General features: G+C 48.9%; 1 protein-coding gene across 2 annotated transcripts; it reads right to left on the bottom strand.

The window, feature by feature from the left end:
• Positions 1-1,893: 1,893 nt before the first annotated feature.
• On the bottom strand, positions 1,894-13,976 carry CASP9 (caspase 9). 2 transcript variants are annotated; one of them, XM_083161952.1, is made up of 9 exons: positions 13,776-13,976; positions 8,903-9,110; positions 7,903-7,952; positions 6,713-6,889; positions 6,536-6,625; positions 5,176-5,323; positions 4,212-4,391; positions 4,012-4,121; positions 1,894-3,719 (listed from the first exon to the last, which is right to left on the bottom strand). In XM_083161952.1, exons 1-9 carry the CDS (start codon positions 13,905-13,907, stop codon positions 3,627-3,629), a joined length of 1,188 nt encoding a protein of 395 aa, XP_083018078.1. In that variant the 5' UTR covers positions 13,908-13,976; the 3' UTR covers positions 1,894-3,626. The 2 variants fall into 2 exon arrangements, with proteins under 2 accessions (XP_083018078.1, XP_083018079.1); XM_083161953.1 differs by having other exon boundaries at positions 7,912-7,952; positions 13,776-13,972.
• Positions 13,977-15,802: the final 1,826 nt, after the last annotated feature.

Raw genomic sequence — 15,802 nt, 5'->3', positions numbered from 1 at the left:
CAGAAAGCCAACAATTATGGTTTAATGGCAAAACCAATCTAACCACATCCCGCAAATCATCGGCTATTACATCTGGGCTGCTGTGGGGACCCTGCATGTCACAGTACTGCCGGTAATATCCTTCGTGCCCCGGGGTTGCCGCCAGCAGCTTTGGTGACACGTTGTGGAGGGGACAGGAATAATGTTAGAAGCAGACTCACAGCTGTGGTTTCTGGATAATATGTGGATGAGGAGGTGAGCGCAGACTATTGTACCTGGCAGACTATTGTACCTGGCAGACGTCAAGGATAAAACAACAGACGGCAGGTGGGTCTGTTCTCACTGCTGGGCGCTGCAACCCTGACATTCCCCCGATCCGTGCGCCGCGCCCTCCTGTGCACTGCAGAATTAAGGAGTGATTTCAGCCCCATTTCTAAGCCATATGACTAGATTGCATAGGAATGGAGCAGGGTTCCGTCCGTGTGTGTGCCCCCCCCCCCCCCCCCCAATGACGGTGATGCGCAGCTTCGTGTGTCACTATGACTGCATCCAGTGACAATCTAGTCATCGCCAGTGTTCTCTCTATTGAGAACATGGGCAGTGACAGATCACTGGTGCAGCGCTGTGTGCTGGCCCATCTGAGCGATGCTAGATTGCTCAGCACAAAGCTTCTGTCACTCCGTGTGTATAGGACTCAAGAGGCCTGCACACGGGGCCACACTGCTGAACGATCTGAGCAGCGTAGATCACTCAGTACACAGCGCTGCAGAGCGATGTGTCAGAGCTGGGTGCTGAGCCATCTGTCAGGGACAGTGTTCTCCGGTGATTTATCCGGCGTGCTGGATATTAAACGCTAGGCAATAGCGACATGCGATGTGTGTAGGCCCCATTAACCGCTCTGTTTAGGTCAGCGGTTCTCAAAGTCGGTCCTCAGGACCCCACACAGTTCACGTTTTCCAGGTCACCCGGCAGGTGCACAGGTGCATTCATTACTCACTGACTCATTTTAAAAGATCCACAGGTGGAACTAATTATTTCACTCGTGATTCTGTGAGTAGACCTGCAAAAGGTGCACTGTGTGGGGTCCTAAGGACCGAGTTTGAGAACCTGTGGTTTAGGTTATTTACAAAAAAAATCTAAAAGGTGGTCGCTGATGAACAGGGGACTCTGCCGGGGGAAGAGGCAGGGAAACAGCTGATCATCAGGGGCTGCACACGGGAGAGCGCACCTGGCGATTTATCGCCGTCAGCACAAACAAATCACTGGCAATATGGTCGCTCAGCGACATGTGCTGAAATCGCCCCCGTGTGTACACAGCTTTACTCTCTCTGCACCATCCAACATGGTTTTGTCCATTAGAGAAAGAATTAACTTTTGCAAGTGAACCAGAATCAGGCCAATTGTCTGTGAGCCAATCCAGATACCAAATAAAGCAGACCATATATTTTCATGCATCGGTCTTTCACCATTGGCATGAATAACGTCAGTGGTGTCAGCCCGTTATATACTCCCCATTACAGAAGCACGGATCCATGCTAAGAGGACACTTGGCCTTCGTGGAACGAATCCTTCACTGATTAATATACCTATGCCTCTGCCAGTGCTGTCAGAGTTCAACAGGTTGCTATGTTGCTAGCGGTAACGCCCGCCTGCTGTGGTCGCAGCCAGTGGAACACATATGTTAATAAGTGAAAGTATAGGATACAGATAAATTGCGCCATGGTGGAAGGTGGAAGTCATGGTATTAGCTGTAGAAGGAACTGTATGGGCAGACCAGCGTTCAGCTGTCGGACTGCAGCACTGGGGGTGGGGGGGGTGGGGGGGTGAAGGTTTCGGTGGTGAGATGCTTGGTTACAAAGCATAAAGTAAATGCCCATATAAGATGGTAAGAGGAGAAGAACGCTCACTACAATACATGGCACAGAGGAGACTTTATTGTCCATGGAAATACAATACACAGATCTACAGTATCGGATTTAGGTCATCAAGTATAACAAACAGCGTATAGAGAAAGAGGCAATCTCACAGCATTCACAAAACCAGGAGGGGTGTCCCCCCCCCCACACACACACACCCCGAGAGCCAAGATACAGGCCCCCGATATTTAATACTAAGATGTGAGTCATTAATGAAGGGTTGTTAAATCCATCCGGTTATATAGATGGCTTCATCCATTGTGATAGGTTCTGCCAGTGGGGTGCTTCACTATACGACTAAAGGTGCCCACACACTAGAAAGATCTGCACTCTTAAGATGTGCGCATAAATTAGCCTTGAAATATTTTGTCAAGGCAAGGGCACATCTTCACCAAAGATTTCTCCTAAGATCTGACGTGCGTTCCTATTGATCTTTTGTTAAATCTTCTGATCTTTCACGCAGCATGCGATTTGCGGCCGATATTGTGGTAAAAATCATCCGATCAGCAGAAAAAAAAATCATTTGTGTGTGTGGGCACCTTAACCCCTAAGTCTTCATATACAACGTCTGTGGCCTCCTATATTACCACATACACCACAATGGACTGCACTGAAGACAGACCATATACCTTCCCTTTAGTAACCCATTTATTACTGTATAATCATCTCCACAAACGTGCTTTAATAAATAATAATTTCATCTCACTGTCACCTTATATTATAATGACACATTCAGCAAAAATGCAAAGCGTCAGCCATAGCTTTCTGTAAGAGTCATTCAGAGGCCTAGGGGGTCCATTTACTTAGATGGGAGATCTAATGAAGATGGGATGTAACCGATAGCAACCATCCAGATACTAACTATTATCTTCTAGAAGGTGCTAAATCAGGCATGGCCAAACTGTGGCCCTCCAGCTGTTGTGAAACTACACATCCCAGCATGCCTTGCCACAGTTTTAGCATTCCCTAATAGCTAAACTGTGGCAAGGCATGATGGGATTTGTAGTTTCCCAACAGATGTAGTTTGGCCATGCGTGTGCTAAATTAATAAGAAATATAATCTGATTGGTTGCTATGGGAAACATCCCATCTTTAACCCTTTGCAGTCCAAATTCCGAATTTTGATTTACCGCATAAGTATTTGTATTCCCTGTAGCACAGCTCATAAAGAAATCCCAAGGCTGAGTCACAGGTTCCATTCCATAGATAATATGGCCACACGGCTTCACTGGGGAATAGTGTATGTGTGCGGAGGTGAGGGGAAGGCTGCGGGTAGCAAGGGCTAAGGTTAGGCACAAAAGAAAATAAAAAGCCATACAAGGGGCACAGAGCAAAAGCAATGGTCAATAGGCGGAGGTGTATAAAAGATGGGAGCAGGTAACTGCATTATAAAGTATTGGAACCTGTAGCAATCTTCTATATACTATAATTGTGTAATCTGCACTATAGCTTGCAGCAAATCACGGCACATGAAACACAGAGTCCTGGAAGGATTTGTATTTATCCCATTATAAAACACCACTGTGTAAGAATATGGCGGCTGATCATTGCGCAGTAGAAAAAGTCTCAGGCGGTGTAAACACCGGCAGCGCTGCGAGTCCAGATACAGCTGCAGAGTGCGCGGGAGCCCTCCCCGCAGGTTCCCGATCACTGCAAATTCCGCAGGTAGTAAATAACCGCCAGCAGTTAGTCGGGGGGGACTTCAGCCCCCGCGGACGGACACATCGTTATTCAACAAGTCTTGAAGAAAAATCTCTTGCGGAGGAAATTAAAGTATCCGGGGATCTGCTTGTACGATCCTTTTGACGAAACTCTATCCGCCACCTGAATAACAAACAGATAATACAAGATACAATGTTTCAGCAACAGGAGAACAAAGCAGATCCAATTAATTATCTCTAAAATGCCCGAGGGCAACTTTATATGGGGGTGAAGGGATACAGCTGGAAATGCGGATGTCTATAGTTCCCGAGGGATTACTAATCTCCATTCGCATCTATAGTCATGGACAGGCTGCGGTCTGATGACCAATGGTTCGAGCCCCAGGCACGGCTGCCTACACTAGAGACTACCAATCATAACCCATGCAACGACGTAACAGAGACGAGAGACTCACCATCACCAGCATGGCCTGCAGGTCTAAGGTTCCAGCATATTCGTCTAGGACTTTATCCAAAACTTCTACATACCACGTTCCACTTACTTTATCCCTCCACGATACAAAACCTGAGACGGAAACAGATCCCGTTACAGCCCCAGCCCTCACCAATCACTGAGCTGCGATATGACACACTGACAAGGCTTTCATGATCTTACCGGGAAACGTGGAGTATGACACCAGGATATCGCTGGACGTAGGCAGACTCACCACAGCGTCCGTTTCATCCGTGTCCTCTTCGTCCGGACGGACTGCCGTGGCGTCAGACTGCAAGGACCGTGTATCATACTGGCTGGGTGGGCTCCCCGAGTCCACGGAAAAACCTCTGTCCTTCTGATCTGCAGAGACACATTTACTAATCCCATCAACATCTCAGCAGCTGAGCCTCCTTCTGACTTAACGCTGCGCTACCGCTCGTGGGAAAATCGACTAACATGCTCATCCGCTACAGTGACGTTGGCCCCGGGGCCAGCTACCTATAACCGTTTGTCCTGGTGGTCCTCTAAACTTATCACAGTACCGTCACAGTCTAAGGGGCCATGGGGTATAAATGTACGGAGGGACCAATTGGTTGATGGTGCCACCGCTTTAATGCTGTATGTTCCTAAACAACTCTATAACCCTGTAATATCAGAGGTTAGGGAAACTGGGACAGTGCCAAATAAATCCCTGCAATCTCCAAGGCTGATGGGTGGACCCAATGCACAATAGAGACAATATAATGTTGCAGTACAAATAACTGGTAAGCTTTGCTTTATCATTTGAGCATTTTGTCCTGTTTCAGAACCCTTTACCCCATGCTCATCAACCTTTACTCCTGCACACTTCACGTTACCACAGGTGTGTGCAACGTCAGTTTTGCCTTTATGTTGTATTTATAACCACATAACAACATTCTAAGCTTCGTCCTTTAGATTTCATGATGGTCAAAAGCAACAGCAATGCTAAGGCAAAAAGATTTTGTGCAATGGCTTCTGGGTAACGCAATGCACAGTAGAGGCATGTATCACAGGATAAAGAACTTTCAAAAGGGGATGTGTGTGTGTGTGTGGGGGGGGGGGGGGTAGACAGTGGTCTTAGCAATGTTCTCCGAACACCATCCCAAAAGCTACTTGTCCATACCTCCGCCGCAGGCTTGGATGAAGAACAGTTTCGGCTTTCCTCGCAGACTGGGGCAGTTGGAGCCGTTAAAATAGTTCACAATTCGTTCCACAGGGATCCGGATTCCATCCGTCCCGTAAACCCCACCTGGAAACTGCGTGTGCCTCGTCTAGCAAGGAACGACAGTGCCAGCATTAGAGAACGGGGACGTTCAATGTTACCATTAGTGATGGAACACTAAAGTCTTCTGTGATCCTTCACCCACTTTATCCTTCTCCTCTGATCCTCAGCTGTACGCAGGGCTAGACTGGCAGATAACAAGTGTCTCTCACGTATTAAATATGATCTTCTAACAACAATAGATTTCTCTGTGCTCCAGCCCTGACTGTGCTCATCCACTGTATAATAAGACTATGCAATGGTTCCGGACTCCAATCACAAATACATTGCCTATCCCAACACAATCATTATGGGAAGAATGCCCTGAGGGCGTCGGTCAAAGGTCATGTGGGTGCGACATCATTATGTTATGACATCAGCAGGTTTTTAACCAAACGGTTAGCAAAAAAAGAAAGGAAGAGTCAGCTCTGCAGCCCATTTAGATTCTAGCCGTGCTAGGTTAGAAGATGCTGACACGGACTTGTGTCTATAGACTATAGGTCACTAAGGGAGGGACAGAGGTGACACAATGATGGCGCTCGGGACGTGGAAGGCTGCTACAGTGGTCGTATATCTCAGTACGACATTAGTCATCTGATGTATCCTCACGCCTGGAACTTTCTAATCACCAATATGAAGTTACTGTCTGTCTTCAAAGAGTTACAATATATATTAAACACTTCAAATAAATAATAGGAGATAAATTCTGAAGACATTCCAACTAGAATATTAGGGGCTGATTTATCAACTTGTTATATCACATGCACAGAGTTTTAACATTTGAGTACGATAAATCCAGTCAATCAGCTTCTGTCTTGTTTATGAAAAATGACAGTTGGTGATAACCAGGATAACGGCTTTTATCTATTTATCTATTAAAAAAACGTGCCTGTATTTGTCTTGGACTTCTGAATTACTTAATGTATTTGTATTCTGTCTTTATTAACAATGCACGCCTGAAGCTGTCTTGGACTTTTTGATCACTTGATCTGTTGGAATTACCCTTCAATAAAAAGATTTTAAAAAAGGAAAAATGACAGTTGGGAGCTCATAGGCAATGAGTGTTAAAAACTTGCCAGCTCCTGAAATGTGCAGAGTAGAGAGCGCATCCTCCGCCTATAATCCTACACGACAGTGTGATGTAAACGGAAGATACAATGGTCTAATCGTTTTACGCTCTCAGAAATGAGTGACCGTTAAATAAGGATCATGGCTTCCTCACCTCGCAGCCGTGGGACAGAATCACAACCAGACAACAGTCCCGCTTACTGTGGTCTTCAGCCGCCAGGTCCTGCAGCTCCTTGTGAATTTCCTGCCAATGTACATAAAGATCATTATATATGGGACAGGACATCAAACACACATTCAGCGCCATTAATCGCCATGGGAACATACTGACCGCCCCCTTCAGGTTGTTCTTCACCATGACCTCGAAATGGAACGAACGCATCCGGCGTTCTAGTTTCTCCCGGTCAATGTTAGAACCGATTCTGTCGGACAAGTTGGCGGATTTCAGGAACTCCGTGTTATTGATTATCAGGCAGTATCCGCAGGGGTCGTAGTACATTGGGTAGTCCTGGGAAAGGATGGATATGGCGTTTATAGAGTTTTCGGTACAAGATTCACAAGCACTTTCATTGGGTGCATACTGTGGACTACACAACACAATATATAAGGGAAATATTCCAACTCACACAATTCGTGAAAGATAGAATTAAAGTACTGTAAATAACGGCTTTAGTGGAAGCGAAACGCACACCGCGCAAACGCGTGACAGCGCATCCGGCATCATCTAGGCCAGACAGTCAATTATCACTCAATATATAGGATGACCGGCTGTGGGGATGCCAGCGTTCTAAATACCGACGCGCTCATCCCGAAGGAGGGAATAACGACAGGGATCAGGTAAGTATACATCTTCCCAGATATCTTTATCATCAATGAAGGGATGGTCGGAACAATGACTGTCAGGGAACATACTAGGATTTGCTGACATTTTTATGCTTTATGTGTCAGGGTTGGTTCAAACTGAGAATGGATTTTAAACTACCAATGTAGCCGCATTTATATTTGCAATGGTAGCGAATCAGATGTACTCGCGTAGTGACGAGATTGCTCCAATCTGCATGGGAGTCACACGTGGCAATTGCCGTGGAATTGATGAGCCTGACTACATCTGTACTTTCCTATTAGTGAGCCCTGGACCAAATAAACATCCCGTTCCGTAACTTCTATCACAACAGACATTTATTGCTAAAAGACAAATGTTGATCAATTATTAATGGGGCTTATTATGTGCGTCACAGGGCTGTATAATCACAGCAAGCTGGAATACCTTGTGATTGGGTCAGGAATTGGAGGAGGGGCTGTTGGTCATGAAGAAGGGCGAGTGATAGGACAGGACCATAGGTAACCAATCGTGTTTTACCTTCTGTAACTTACATCCAATCATTCGCTGCCCTACAACGTTCCATCTCTTTTTCATATATCTACCTGGCCCATCACAATCAGCCGACAAAATCAAACCGAAACCCCTTTAATATGTGATCATTAGTAATGCAGTTTACATATAGAAGGCAATGGACGTACAATACACACCGTTTCTGTGTCCCAGCATTTAGGTGTCTGGTGAACAATGCCTGGGGAAAAGCAGAAATGAAATATGTCTATTATTAGTCTATGAGAGGAAAACAAATATCATACAAAAGAACAATAGGCTAATGTCACATGACAAGAGAAACACACAATGGGGCTCACTCAGACAGGGGGATGCAAGCACAATAAATATAAACTCTGTGTATACAGTATATTCCGATTGATGCACCGGCAGATGTGTCCAGCTTGTACGCAGTAATGTTTGTGCCACAATTATACAATATAATAGCTAAGTATACTACATACGCACAATGGAGAATGGAGTCTTGGATGATTAATAAATGACAATATAGATCGATACATATAAAAAGAAACAGACGTACACCCAAAACTAACTGAGCCCCCCAGGCTTCACCATGTGTGTAACTGAGCCCCCCAGGCTTCACCATGTGTGTAACTGAGCCCCCCAGGCTCCACGATGTCTGTAACTGAGCCCCCCAGACTTCAGGATGTGTGTAACTGAGCCCCCCAGACTTCACGATATGTGTAACTGAGCCCCCCAGACTTCACCATGTGTGTAACTGAGCCCCCCAGACTTCACCATGTGTGTAACTGAGCCCCCCAGACTTCACCATGTGTGTAACTGAGCCCCCCAGACTTCACCATGTGTGTAACTGAGCCCCCCAGACTTCACCATGTGTGTAACTGAGCGCCCCAGACTTTACCATGTGTGTAACTGAGCGCCCCAGACTTTACCATGTGTGTAACTGAGCACCCCAGACTTTACCATGTGTGTAACTGAGCCCCCCACACTTCACCATGTGTGTAACTGAGCCCCCCAGACTGCACCATGTGTGTAACTGAGCCCCCCAGACTTTACCATGTGTGTAACTGAGCCCCCCAGACTTCACCATGTGTGTAACTGAGCCCCCCAGACTTCACCATGTGTGTAACTGAGCCCCCCAGACTTTACCATGTGTGTAACTAAGCTTACGTTTCTCCTCGGGGAGCCTTGGAATTGGTGTTGGCATCATTTCAGCTGGCTTCACCTCATAGCTGCCTCCATTGTCCTGTAGGAGGTCTGCCAGGCTGTGCTGCCCGGTGCCCCTCAGACACAGCAGGAATAGGGGGTACGCCTGACTGCCCCGGGTCTCCAATTCAACCAGTAATCTTCTAGCCTGATCCCTTCGCGTCCCAGCGCTCTGTAAGAAGGCAAAGAAGAGATGGCAGGTCTGCAAGTCACACCCAGAGCAGCTGAGATACCCACACTGCACTGGGACATGTACACATACCGACTATATACACTGCACTGGGACATGTACACATACCGACTATATACACTGCACTGGGACATGTACACCTACCGACAATATACACTGTACTGGGACATGTACACATACCGACTATATACACTGCACTGGGACATGTACACCTACCGCCTATATACACTGCGCCAGAGCGATACTCACACTGTGCTATAGGATGTACACGTCGTGGTCACAGACTAGCGATGATGTCACTCACACTGTGCTATAGGATGTATACGTGGTCACAGACTAGTGATGTCACTCACATTGTGCTATAGGATGTACACGTCGTGGTCACAGACTAGCGATGATGTCACTCACATTGTGCTATAGGATGTACACGTCGTGGTCACAGACTAGCGATGATGTCACTCACATTGTGCTATAGGATGTACACGTCGTGGTCACAGAGAAGTGATGTCACTCACATTGTGCTATAGGATGTACACGTCGTGGTCACAGACTAGCGATGATGTCACTCACATTGTGCTATAGGATGTACACGCAATGGTCACAGACTAGCGATGATGTCACTCACATTGTGCTATAGGATGTACACGTCGTGGTCACAGACTAGCGATGATGTCACTCACATTGTGCTATAGGATGTACACGTCGTGGTCACAGACTAGCGATGATGTCACTCACATTGTGCTATAGGATGTACACGTCGTGGTCACAGACCAGTGATGATGTCACTCACATTGTGCTATAGGATGTACACGTCGTGGTCACAGACTAGTGATGATGTCACTCACATTGTGCTATAGGATGTACACGTCGTGGTCACAGACTAGTGATGATGTCACTCACATTGTGTTATAGAATGTACACGTTGTGGTCACAGACTAGTGATGATGTCACTCACATTGTGCTATAGGATGTACACGTGGTCACAGACTAGTGATAATGTCACTCACATTGTGCTATAGGATGTACACGTCGTGGTCACAGACTAGCGATGATGTCACTCACATTGTGCTATAGGATGTACACGTCGTGGTCACAGACTAGCGATGATGTCACTCACATTGTGCTATAGGATGTACACGTCGTGGTCACAGACTAGCGATGATGTCACTCACATTGTGCTATAGGATGTACACGTCGTGGTCACAGACTAGTGATGATGTCACTCACATTGTGCTATAGGATGTACACGTCGTGGTCACAGACTAGTGATGATGTCACTCACATTGTGCTATAGGATGTACACGTCGTGGTCACAGACTAGTGATGATGTCACTCACATTGTGTTATAGAATGTACACGTTGTGGTCACAGACTAGTGATGATGTCACTCACATTGTGCTATAGGATGTACACGTGGTCACAGACTAGTGATGATGTCACTCATATTGTGCTATAGGATGTACACGTGGTCACAGACTAGCGATGATGTCACTCACATTGTGCTATAGGATGTACACGTCGTGGTCACAGACTAGCGAAGATGTCACTGACATTGTGCGATAAAATGACTAGTGATGATGTCACTCACATTGTGCTATAGGATGTACACGTCGTGGTCACAGACTAGCGATGATGTCACTCACATAAGTAACTTTAAGTATCTCTCTTTAGCTGTTGTACAGTTTGGATATAGTATTATTGTTGGAACACTACAATACCACTGTTACCCCCTCTCTTCTCTATGTGATACCACCGTTACCCCCTCTCTTCTCTATGTGATACCACCGTTACCCCCTCTCTTCTGTATGTAATACCACAGTTACCCCCTCTCTTCTCTGTGTAACACCACCGTTACCCCCTCTCTTCCCTATGTGATACCACCGTTACCCCCTCTCTTCTCTATGTGACACCACCGTTACCCCCTCTCTTCCCTGTGACACCACCGTTACCCCCTCTCTTCCCTATGTGACACCACCGTTACCCCCTCTCTTCCCTATGTGACACCACCGTTACCCCCTCTCTTCTCTATGTGACACCACCGTTACCCCCTCTCTTCTCTATGTGATACCACCGTTACCCCCTCTCTTCCCTATGTGACACCACCGTTACCCCCTCTCTTCCCTATGTGATACCACCGTTACCCCCTCTCTTCCCTATGTGACACCACCGTTACCCCCTCTCTTCTCTATGTGATACCACCGTTACCCCCTCTCTTCCCTATGTGACACCACCGTTACCCCCTCTCTTCCCTATGTGATACCACCGTTACCCCCTCTCTTCTCTATGTGACACCACCGATTACCCCCTCTTCCCTATGTGACACCACCGTTACCCCCTCTCTTCTCTATGTGATACCACCGTTACCCCCTCTCTTCCCTATGTGACACCACCGTTACCCCCTCTCTTCCCTATGTGATACCACCGTTACCCCCTCTCTTCCCTATGTGACACCACCGTTACCCCCTTTCTTCCCTATGTGATACCACCGTTACCCCCTCTCTTCCCTATGTGACACCACCGTTACCCCCTCTCTTCCCTATGTGACACCACCGTTACCCCCTCTCTTCCCTATGTGACACCACCGTTACCCCCTCTCTTCCCTATGTGACACCACCGTTACGCCCTCTTTTCCCTATGTGACACCACCGTTACGCCCTCTTTTCCCTATGTGACACCACCGTTACGCCCTCTCTTCTGTATGTAATACCACAGTTACCCCCTCTCTTCTCTGTGTAACACCACCGTTACCCCCTCTTTTCCCTATGTGACACCACCGTTACCCCCTCTTTTCCCTATGTGACACCACCGTTACCCCCTCTCTTCCCTATGTGACACCACCGTTACCCCCTCTCTTCTCTATGTGATACCACCGTTACCCCCTCTCTTCCCTGTGACACCACCGTTACCCCCTCTCTTCCCTATGTGACACCACCGTTACCCCCTCTCTTCCCTATGTGATACCACCGTTACCCCCTCTCTTCCCTATGTGACACCACCGTTACCCCCTCTCTTCTCTATGTGATACCACCGTTACCCCCTCTCTTCTCTATGTGATACCACCGTTACCCCCTCTCTTCTCTATGTGATACCACCGTTACCCCCTCTCTTCCCTATGTGACACCACCGTTACCCCCTCTCTTCTCTATGTGATACCACCGTTACCCCCTCTCTTCTGTATGTAATACCACAGTTACCCCCTCTCTTCTCTGTGTAACACCACCGTTACCCCCTCTCTTCTCTATGTGATACCACCGTTACCCCCTCTCTTCCCTATGTGATACCACCGTTACCCCCTCTCTTCCCTATGTGATACCACCGTTACCCCCTCTCTTCCCTATGTGACACCACCGTTACCCCCTCTCTTCCCTATGTGACACCACCGTTACCCCCTCTCTTCTCTATGTGACACCACCATTACCCCCTCTCTTCCCTATGTAACACCACCGTTACCCCCTCTCTTCCCTATGTGATACCACCGTTACCCCCTCTCTTCTCTATGTGATACCACCGTTACCCCCTCTCTTCCTTATGTAATACCACAGTTATCCCTCTCTTCCCTATGTGATACCACTGTTACCCCCTCCCTTCCCTATGTGACACCACCGTTACCCCCTCTCTTCCCTATGTGACACCACCGTTACCCCCTTTCTTCCCTATGTGATACCACCGTTACCCCCTCTCTTCCCTATGTGACACCACCGTTACCCCCTCTCTTCCCTATGTGACACCACCGTTACCCCCTCTCTTCCCTATGTGACACCACCGTTACCCCCTCTCTTCCCTATGTGACACCACCGTTACCCCCTCTCTTCCCTATGTGACACCACCGTTACCCCCTCTCTTCCCTATGTGACACCACCGTTACCCCCTCTCTTCCCTATGTGACACCACCGTTACGCCCTCTTTTCCCTATGTGACACCACCGTTACGCCCTCTTTTCCCTATGTGACACCACCGTTACGCCCTCTCTTCTGTATGTAATACCACAGTTACCCCCTCTCTTCTCTGTGTAACACCACCGTTACCCCCTCTTTTCCCTATGTGACACCACCGTTACCCCCTCTTTTCCCTATGTGACACCACCGTTACCCCCTCTCTTCCCTATGTGACACCACCGTTACCCCCTCTCTTCTCTATGTGATACCACCGTTACCCCCTCTCTTCCCTATGTGACACCACCGTTACCCCCTCTCTTCCCTGTGACACCACCGTTACCCCCTCTCTTCCCTATGTGACACCACCGTTACCCCCTCTCTTCCCTATGTGATACCACCGTTACCCCCTCTCTTCCCTATGTGACACCACCGTTACCCCCTCTATTCCCTATGTGACACCACCGTTACCCCCTCTCTTCCCTATGTGATACCACCGTTACCCACTCCCTTCCCTATGTGATACCACCGTTACCCCCTCCCTTCCCTATGTGATACCACCGTTACCCACTCCCTTCCCTATGTGATACCACAGTTACCCCATCTCTTCCCCATGTGATACCACTGTTACCCCCCTCCCTTCCCTATGTGACACCACCGTTACCCCCTCTCTTCCCTATGTGATACCACCGTTACCATAAGAGCACATATAGTCCCACCCCTCCCAGTAATACCACTATTACCCCCTCTCTTGTTGCCCCCAATGTCGCCTCACCTGGATCTCCTCCACCATGTCATTGCTGAAGACCCCCTTCTCCACCAGAGGGTCCCAGATATCGGCCACCTGCATGGAGGTGACCAGAGCCATCCGGTTCCGCCGCAGCCTCTGCCGGTGCCGCTCCTCCATCCTCCTCACACCAGCAGCCCAAGTGTCAGCGCTTACTTCCGGCAACACGGCACTGCGCCTGCGCGGGCGGCGTCCTCTTTGCGCCTGCGCGAGCGGCGTCCTCACTGCGCCTGCGTGTTCCTCGCTATGGGTATTGGCGGCCATGTTTGTGCACCCAGTGAGTCCACTCCTCACTCACCATACCATGTTCCTAATAAAAGGCAATGTGACAGTATCACTACATACCCCCCAACATGACCCTCTCCAGGAGGGACACATTGCTCTGCTCCTGGACTCTTTGCGTAATGCATGATTACCTCCATCTGTGTTGAACAGGTTACTGGATAAGAAAGGTACTTCAATACAGGTGACAGCAATCATACATTAGGAAGGAAGTGCAGGAGCAGAGCAATGTGTCCCTTCTGGAGAGGGTAATGTTGGGAGGTATGTCACTACTACTTTAAATCTGGGGGTCACTGAGGATGGCACAGGACGGGTGTATACTGGGGGTCACTGGGGATGGCACAGGGCGGGTGTATACTGGGGGTCACTGAGGATGGCACAGGGCGGGTGTATACTGGGGGTCACTGAGGCTGGCACTGGATGAGGTTATACTGGGGGTCACTAGGGCTGGCACTGGATGAGGGTATACTGGGGGTCACTGAGGCTGGCACTGGATGAGGTTATACTGGGGGTCACTGAGGCTGGTACTGGATGAGGGTATACAGGGGGTCACTGAGGCTGGCACTGGATGAGGTTATACTGGGGGTCACTGAGGCTGGCACTGGATGAGGTTATACTGGGAGTCACTGGGGCTGGCACACGATGAGGGTATACTGGGGGTCACTGAGGCTGGCACTGGATGAGGGTATACAGGGGGTCACTGAGGCTGGCACAGGATGAGGTTATACTGGGGGTCACTGAGGCTGGTACTGGATGAGGGTATACTGGGGTCACTGAGGCTGGCACTGGATGAGGTTATACTGGGGGTCACTAAGGCTGGCACTGGATGAGGGTATACAGGGGGTCACAGGCTGGCACTGGATGAGGTTATACTGGGGGTCACTGAGGCTGGTACTGGATGAGGGTATACTGGGGTCACTGAGGCTGGCACTGGATGAGGTTATACTGGGGGTCACTGAGGCTGGCACTGGATGAGGTTATACTGGGAGTCACTGGGGCTGGCACACGATGAGGGTATACTGGGGGTCACTGAGGCTGGCACTGGATGAGGGTATACAGGGGGTCACTGAGGCTGGCACAGGATGAGGGTATACTGGGGGTCACTGGGGCTGGCACTGGATGAGGTTATACTGGGAGTCACTGGGGCTGGCACACGATGAGGGTATACTGGGGGTCACTGAGGCTGGCACTGGATGAGGGTATACTGGGGGTCACTGAGGCTGGCACTGGATGAGGGTATACTGGGGGTCACTGAGGCTGGCACTGGATGAGGGTATACTGGGGATCACTGAGGCTGGCACTGGATGAGGGTATACTGGGGATCACTGGGGCTGGCACAGGGTGGGTATATACATTATTGGGGGTTACAGAGGATGGAATGGATAAGATGGAGACTGCACTGTGTCAGGGCCGTTACTACGGTAACCAGAGGGTGCCGGGGGAAGTGGTCACGTGGGAACTAAGGGCCGGCACGAGCCGGTATCCATAGCAATGCTGACAGGGAGACGCAGCTGCCAGTCAGGATACCTGGCCACTGATTGGAGAAGGCGGCTGTCAGTGGAGACGTTGGTGGGCGGTCCGCAGTGTGCAGCTTCCGGTTCCGTGTGTGAGGGAGGCGAAGCCAGAAAAAAAAAAGAAAGGTAATGTCTAGATCCCCTTCAGTTTTGACAATTTTCCCATCATGCCCTGGGTCCACGTATACCTGGAGGGGTAATATAAATCTGTGGCGTGGG

This window comes from Crinia signifera, chromosome 19 (assembly GCF_055691185.1).
Source record: "Crinia signifera chromosome 19, ASM5569118v1, whole genome shotgun sequence".
NCBI lineage: Eukaryota > Metazoa > Chordata > Amphibia > Anura > Myobatrachidae > Crinia > Crinia signifera.
This window is presented reverse-complemented; position numbering and strand designations above follow the sequence as displayed.